Source organism: Malus domestica, chromosome 06, assembly GCF_042453785.1.
Source record: "Malus domestica chromosome 06, GDT2T_hap1".
NCBI lineage: Eukaryota > Viridiplantae > Streptophyta > Magnoliopsida > Rosales > Rosaceae > Malus > Malus domestica.
Window position 1 is genome coordinate 29,259,749 of NC_091666.1, and position 8,833 is coordinate 29,268,581.

The 8,833-nt window shown below is 34.3% G+C and overlaps 1 protein-coding gene across 1 annotated transcript; it reads right to left on the bottom strand.

The window, feature by feature from the left end:
• Positions 1–7,622: 7,622 nt before the first annotated feature.
• LOC139196718 (uncharacterized) lies at positions 7,623–8,462 on the bottom strand. The gene is made up of 3 exons (XM_070823062.1): positions 8,034–8,462; positions 7,893–7,921; positions 7,623–7,770 (listed from the first exon to the last, which is right to left on the bottom strand). The coding sequence occupies exons 1-3, from the start codon at positions 8,400–8,402 to the stop codon at positions 7,638–7,640; spliced, it is 531 nt and encodes a 176-aa protein (XP_070679163.1). The 5' UTR covers positions 8,403–8,462; the 3' UTR covers positions 7,623–7,637.
• Between the last annotated feature and the right edge of the window lie 371 nt (positions 8,463–8,833).

An 8,833-nucleotide genomic window follows, 5' to 3' on the forward strand; every position in this document is an offset into this window, starting at 1 on the left:
AGTTCCTACATCACTGGATACATGTTCATCAATATGTAACCATATTTAGAGAGAAAGTTCACCAAGTTACCCTTTAATTTTCCTATAACAAAATTTGTACAACCTTTAGAGAAAATACATAGTGATGTGTAAGGACCTGCCCCTTTACTATCCTATGAAGGATTTAGGTATTATGTAACCTTCATAGATGATTGTACTCAATATACATGGATTTTTCCATTAAGAAATAAATCAGAAGTATTTGCAACATTTGTTCAATTTCATGCCTACTTGTGTATATAGTTTTCTGGTACAGTTAAGGTATTTCAAAGTGATGGTGTTGGTGAATATACAAGCACTAAGTTTCAACAATTTTTGTCAAACCATGATATTTTACATTATAAATCATGTCCATATACACCTGAACAGAATGGCTTGGCAGAGAGAAAGCACAAGCACCTTGTAGAAACAACAATTACACTTCTCCAAATTGCAAAATTGCCTAACCAATTATGGTTTCATGTATGTGCTACTGCATCTTCTTTGATAAATAGGATGCAATGTCTTTACATATGCAATCACCATTTCAAATGTTATATTAATACAATTCTTGAGATTAAACATCTAAGAGTCTTTGGTTGTGCATGTTTTCCTCTATTAAAACCTTACAACACCTCTAAACTTCAACCTAAAACAACAACTTGTGTGTTTCTGGGATATGTAGGCCAATATAAGGGTTTTATATGTCTAGATGTTGCTACTTGTAAACTTCATGTTTCTAGACATGTTTTATTTGATGAAAATAGTTTTCCATACTTAAATTCCAGCTTGTTTCAAACTTCAAAATTGTCTTCTGCATCATCTCAATTGCATTACCTCATTTAGCTCCAATCATCACATTAACAAATTAAGCATTATCACCCTCATCTCATTCACTATCATATCAGACCACAGACTCTTTGACTATAAATTCATCTAGTACCTCAGAATCCTTGTATGCATCCAGAGCCTCAGATTCCTTGGAAATTGTTGCATCTAGTGCTCCAAAGTTTGTTTCTTTACCTGCATATGATAACACTACATCACATATACCCTGTGAATCTCTACTACATCAGTTGTCCCTAACCAGCTCTAGTACACAGCACCCTATCTCTATGGATCTTGATTTCCAACATGAGCAACTGAGTGTTGTTTTGCCAATCCCAATGAATGTACATCCCATGCAAACAAGATTTAAGAATGGGGTGTTCAATAAGAAATCTTTCTCTGCAACTATCACTTCAAAACCTAAAACATTCAAAGATGCATCAAAAGTTTCAGAATGGCAGGTTGCAATGAAAGATGAAATAGTTGCTCTTCATTCTCAGAAGACATGGTCTTGTCACATTACCACCTGATAAGAACTTGGTTGGATGCAAATGGATATATAAAATAAAGAAAAATGCAGATGGGTCTATGGCAAGGTATAAGGCAAGACTTGTGGCATAAGGTTATAGCCAAGAAGAGGGTGTCGGTTACTTGGAAACATTCAGTCCTATGGTAAAACCTACAATTATAAGGTTGGTCTTTGCATTAGTTGCTCAATTCAAGTGGTCTCTTAGGCAGTTAGATGTCAAAAATGTCTTTTTCCATGACAAACTTCAAGAAGAGGTCTATATGGCACAACCTCCGGGGTTTAAGAGTGCAACACACCTATCAAACTATGTTTACAAGCTTCATAAATCATTATATGGTCTAAAACAAGCTCCCAAAGCCTGGAATGAGAGATCCACAAGTTTCTTACCAAGTTAGGGGTTTCAAGCTTCACAAGCTAATCCTTCTTTATTTGTGCAATAATCTTCAAAGGGGACTATTCTATTGCTTTTGTATGTTGATGATGTAATCCTCACGGGCAACAGTTCTCAATTGATCAACTAAGTTATCATAGCTCTCACTGCAGAATTTGAAATGAAAGATTTGGGTATATTACACTATTTTCTAGGATTGCAGATTAGTTATACCTTATAAGGATTGTTTGTGTCACACACAAAATATATTAATGAGTTGATTGATAAAGTGGATTTGCAGGATTCTAAACCGTGTGCTACACCATGTTTACCTTATCACAGGCTACTCAAAGATGATGGGAAGCTTTATCACAGTCCTGAACAATATAGGAGTGTTGTTGGGGCACTTCAGTACCTCACTTTTACAAGACCTGACATAGCCTTTTTAGTCAATCGAGCTTGTCAGTTCATGCACAATCCCATGGTTTCTCATATGATTGCAGTTAAAAGAATAATTTCATTCGATATCTCAAAGGTACATGTACCTATGGTATTAATTTTAAACCAGGACCAATGCATCTGCAGTCTTATAGTGATGCATATTGGACTGGTGATCCAAATGATAGGAGATCAACTTAAGGATTTGTTGTGTTTCTTGGTTCAATTCCTATTTCTCGGGCATCTAAGAAACAACATACATTTTCTCGATCTTCCACATAAGCTGAGTATCGGGCTCCAGCAATCATTGCTGTTGAACTTGCCTAGATTCGACAATTCTTCTGTGATATGCATATTCCCTTATATTCATCTCCAATGATATACTATGATAATGTGTCAGCCATTGCACTCTCCACAAATCATATGTTCCATGCTAAGCCCAAACATATTGAAATAGACTATCACTTTGTACGTGAGATAGTCACTTGAGGAGATCTTCAAGTTCAACATGTCTCTTATGTAGACCAATTAGCAGATATTCTTACAAAACAATTAGTAGATATTCTTACAAAGGGCTTATATGCACCATTGTTTCAGCAGCATTGTAGCAATCTCATGCTCAGTTCCCTCGAGCATCCGATTGAGGGGGGATGTAAGAAGGAAGAAATGCAAAACTGTGATCCAAGTGAGGAGGTTATCAATGGTCAGAACAATGCCACTTGTCAAGAGATTAAATAGGTTGTTATATATGTAGTTAGTTGGTTGGAATCTAGTTGGCTTGATAGGATTGGTTAGATATATAGTTAGTTGGTATAAGGAGGAGGTTAGTGTTACTTGCTCTGCAAGTCTTGTAGTGGCAGCACCTATATAGGTGATCATTGTCAACCATTATGCATTAATCAAGATAGTGTTTTCAGCTACAAATCTCTCTCTCACCATCTTTCTCTCTCTACGATTCTGCATTTTGGCAATCTTAACAGGACATGATGCTAACATCTATTTTATTCGCACTTTTGTTGGTTATGATCGATGTAGCTATTGAATTTCTCCTCTATTTTTTTTAAGCAAAAAAGGGCCATTAATAGTATAAGTATCTTTCTTTTTGGGGTGTGATATACACACACCTCATTTTACTTCTCACACACTTTTTTAATTTTCGGCTGTCAGATCGAATGATTAAAGAGGATCAACGAATAAAAATTATTAAGAGGTGTGTGAGAAGTAAAATAAGATGTGTGGATAGCACACCCCTTCTTTTTGTACAAACTTTGAGTACGTGTAACTGTATGTTGGTTATATGAGTTTTTTTTATAAATGACCTTCGATTTGTATATTTATAACTGACTAGATGGGTACCTTTTTTGTATATCAAGACATGCATTTGGTTTCAAATATACCAGTGAGCTTCAGGTACGTTTAATTTTAAAAATAAAAAAATAAAAAAAAAACTATAATATTAGTATGTTTGTATATATGTGGTTTCTTTGATTTTAAACGTACAAATACCGTTTAAGTACATTTTTTTTTAGCAAACAATATTATCTACACTAAGGAAGTGGGGGTTTGACTAAGTCTCACACTGATCTAGCAATAATGTGATTTAAAAATTTCTTTTATTTTTCGTTGTTTAACTTATCTTTCTTTGACTTAATTTTGCATAAATGCTAAAAAGACTTTCAAAAATAGAACTCTTTGTCGCCTTATGTTTTTAGAACAACGATTTATAATGTTGGTATATAAATTAATATTAAACTGTGAAGTATTAGAGAGTTCCATTTTACAAGAGTCTCTCCTTAGTATTTAAGGAAAATTAATGATAAGGGCTCCAAAACTTTGGATTTTAACCAAAAACCATCTAATAAGTTTATTTAATGGTTAGGACAAAGCCCAACACTTAATCAGTCCAATCAACATGGCCCAACTGAAATAACCTAATGTGTTTCCAATTTTACCCTTGACCTTCCGTTAGTTTTTTCGTGAAACAGACCAAACTACTACCCGCAAGCAAAGCAACAAAAATCCAGATCAATGCACTGCCAAAACCGCATAAAACCCAACCCTCACAAACGGCCGGCCGACTCCAACCGCACTTCGAACAATTTTATCCCTTCGAGTTCCCCATGATAAATCATTCAGTTATGATCTTTTTCTTTTGAATTCTTTCTGCTTTTTGTATGTTTTGAAGATATTTTTCACGCTCTTTTCCCCAATCGGCGGGATGTATTTATGATCTTTTGGTTAAATAATATCTATTCGAGTCTTTCTACTCCAGAGAGCTGGAGATGTTGTTCTTCATCCCGGGTTTGCTCTGCATTTTCATACAAACCTCCTGTTCATCAATAGATGTGCGCGCGGATTGTTGATATATAATTGTTCGTAGTGCGGTGATCATCCCTGACAAGGTACCGTAGTCTGTAGCATATGATTGTTGCCTTGGGACAGCATATGAACTTAATGAAAAAAGATTGGTAGCAAATCAATAGCAGGTCATATGTGGAGAATGGATTACAATATATTCAATTGTTTAAGCTCTCTGATGGCTTCCGCTATATATTTTAATTCATGTGTGTGAAGGAAGGATATGTGAAATTAATAAGCCCATATACAATCAGTGGGATCTATTTTTGATCTTTTGGTTAAATAACCGTTCTTTTTATTTTTCATACCATTCTTTTTTAATTTTTCAAGCTCCCCACGGGAAACCTTAGCTTTTTGTATCTTCATAACCTCTGTATCCTCTCATCACGAACCCAAACTGTTATAGAAATGGTTAATATTCAATTTAAGAAATAGTGATAGTATCCTTATTTAGTTCTAGAAATAGTCAGTGTTCAGTTTAATAAATAGTGATAGTACCAGTGTTGAGTTTCAAAAATAGTGTAGCACCCCTGTTTAGTTTAAGAAATAGTTAATATTCAGTTTAAGAAATAGTGATAGTACGGGAATTGAGTTTCAAAAATAGTGTAGTACTAATGTTCAGTTTCATAAATAGTGTAGTACTCGTGTTTAGTTTCTTAAATAGTCAGTGTTCAGTTTAAGAAATAGTAGTAGTACAAGTGTTCAATTTAAGAAATAGTGATAGTATCCATGTTCACTTCTAGAAATAGTGTAGTACTCGTGTTTAGTTTCATAAATAGTCAGTGTTCAGTTTAAGAAATAGTAATAGTATCAGTGTTCAGTTTAAGAAATAGTGATAGTACCAATGTTCAGTTTAAGAAATAGTGATAGTACCCATGTTCAGTTCTAGAAATAGTGTAGTACTAGTTTTCAGTTTTAAGAATTAGTTAGTGCTCAGTTTTAAGAAATAATTAATGTTCAGTTCTACTAGTGATAGTATCGGTGTTTAGTTCTAAAAAATAGTGGTAGCAACTTTTAAACTCGCAACAATCTCAAACTGACTCTTTATAAATAGCTTATAAGAAATTTATATTAATCTTACTTTGATTCTATAAATATTTTGATAAGCATTTCAACACGAGTTTGATTTTAAATCTTCCTCAGTCTAAATCTTTTTCAATTCAATTCCTTTGATTTCATTTAGTAGTTAATAAATTAGTAGATGAGCAATTCTTCCTTCTCATTTTAGTTTCTCTAATTTCATTCACAAATTTTTATGCACGCCATAAATAGTTGAAGCTCCTCTCAAACCCCATCACCTCAAAAATAAAAGACATAACCTGGCTCAATTGCCCTTAAAAATTGAGATCAATCGAGACTTAATCAATTCAATTTTAATTATACATGAGTAATGTTCAGCAAGTAAAAGAGTATATGGCAATGGCAAGCGAATGGGGAATATGTTGACGCTTAACTGGGTTCTGAACTTAATTAGTAGATATCATATAGGATGGAAGGGCAGAAGGGACTTCAACATCACATGCATTCAAACAAAAACCCAAAAGCAGACCTAAAGAGAGGAGACGCAGAGGAAAGCAGTTTGCCATGCTCAAAAATACCTCACGAACCTCCACTATATGCCATGCACTCTTTTCTTTCTTGGTTTCAACAAATTTGAATAGGTTACAAAATTGAATATTGACTTCTATTTCTGAACTGAACCAAAATAACCCACCATATTTTTGGTACTAAACCAAAATAACCAACATTATTTCTGCAACTACAACAAAATAACCCACACTATGTTTGAAATTGAACCAAAATAACCCACACTATTTCTGAAACTAAACCAAAATAACCAATACTATTCTGGAACTACAGCAAAATAATCCACATTATTTCTGGAATTACAGCAAAATAACTCACACTATTTCTGAAACTACAACAAAATAAACCATACTATTTCTAAAAATGAACCAAAAGCCCACACTATTTTTAAAACTTCAGCAAAATAACCTACACTATTTCTGAAATTACAGCAAAATAACCCACACTATTTCTAAAATTTGACAAAAAAACCTACACTAGTTCTGGAACTATAGCAAAATAACCCATATTATTTCTGAAATTGAACCAAAATAACCTATACTATTTTTGAAACTACAGCAAAATAACCAACACTATTTCTGAAATTGGACCAAAGTAACCTACACTATTTCTGGAACTACAGCAAAATAACCCACATTATTTCTTAAACTGAACTAAAATAACCCACACTATTTATGGAACTACAGCAATATAACCTACACTATTTCTGAAACAGAACCAAAATACTATGCACTACCACTAATTTAATTACAATACTATGGATGATATCATCAATCCCAATATTATAGGCCATGGCATATATAAGATTGTGACCATGAAGATAGATCAAAGTACATACTACAAATTTTCTCATCTTACAAGTTGAAACACAACATTCCATTAACATAGCTAATAAGCACCGCTGAGTCTTTATATCGGAATCTTGACTCTTTGGTATTTGATGCCCTGCACTCTTTGAATTTAATATAATTTACAATTGCCTTTTCTTCTAATCTTCTAACTTTTGCTACTTAACATATGATTAATCATTACCTTTTCTTCTGCTTTTTTTGCTTTTGCTACTGAACAAGTAGCTCAAACCTCACTTGCAATCACATCTAATAAAAAAAATATGAAACATTGTTTGTGTTTTTTGACAGCGGGTTCAAACCTCGGGGGTTGTTATGTAATTAGCTCATATGATTAAGATGAAGGTCATACAACATGTTGCTCAAACGTTAGACATATTTTAATCTGGTATTCTTTTTTTTGTTTTTTTAATATATAATCTCAAGATGTAATTGACATCTCATACAATCAAATAGCAAACTCAACTAAAACAGAATCAAAATGCAGCATTGTCATACTAAGTCCAGAGCGATCCTAACAAAATTAAATATCGAAACCCAAACCTAGATAACTGGACAATAACAACAGCAGCACCCATTTCTTTTCTTCCACGAGATGAACCTTCAAAATGCCTGCTTTCACATAAACTAACATGAGTCAAAAATGGTATTGGCAGGACAATCAATCCCCATTCCTCCTGAAAGAGGAACCCTCGGTCTCGGTGAGTCTGGCACGACCACCAGTAGGCTGGCACAGCACAGTCTGGCAGTTCCCACACACCACAACTGTTTGCGAGTGACTGAACACAGTGGTTCTGCACAAACATATTCGATTACATTCACTTTTAAACAACAAATAAATACTCTTATTTTCTAATTTAGCACATAATTTAATAAGTACTTAAACGAAAACAGCAAAAAAAGGATAAAAATTCACATGTTGAAGCACCCCTGGCACTTGACATCCTATTCAAGTTCAAAACATTCAAAACTAGTATCATCCCACTTAAACATTCAAAACTAAACAACCTAAATACAAAACCCAAAAGCGTAAGCATCCATCGATTAATATCCATACCATAAAGAAAGAGTTGGGGGTCTGTACAAGCCTCTTGATCTTGTGCTTCCTCTTCTCAAGCTCAGCTGATGGATGGAGCAAATCGATATCGTTCTGAAGCACCATCTTGATTGAAATCGAAGATCGTAGAAAATAGCGGCGACCGCGAATGGAAGACTCTAGGGAGAGACCGAGCTTGCAACAATGGCGGGTGAGAGAGCAATTTTGATTTGGTATTTTGGTTGACACCTTTGGTGGAACTGGTTGCAGAGGAAACCATGACAAGGCAACCTCTGAATCTACTAGAAGATATGCACCAAACAATCCTTCATTCAATTCACCAAGGGCTGGCTTCCGTTGGGTTAATTTTGGAAACTTAACTTTGTTCATTTTGGACTCTGTAATCCAGCCCGTGTGAAATTTGGGGCCCTTGTCCTTATGATTAATTTTGAGGTGCTTTTGATTAAAGAAAACTATAAGATGGTTTTTGATTAAAATAGTCTTGATCTAAACCCTTTTCATTAAAGTTCCCTAGTATTTATCATGCACTAAATGAAATCATATCCTATCCTTTGTCTAAATTAAGTACCTTCTTTACTATAGATTAATCCCTGTGATACTGCAGCTGTCTTTTTCCAATGGTACACCTATGGGATAGACAAACGATTTGCTCAATTGTTTCAATATCGGATATAGGCTATAGCCTATATTGAAACAAAATACACAGGTACATTTATGATATAAGCTGCCTATAGCCTAAATCTAAGAGGTCTGAGACCGTGAGATTCCAATTTAAAACTTCTTTCAACGTGAAAAGAGAA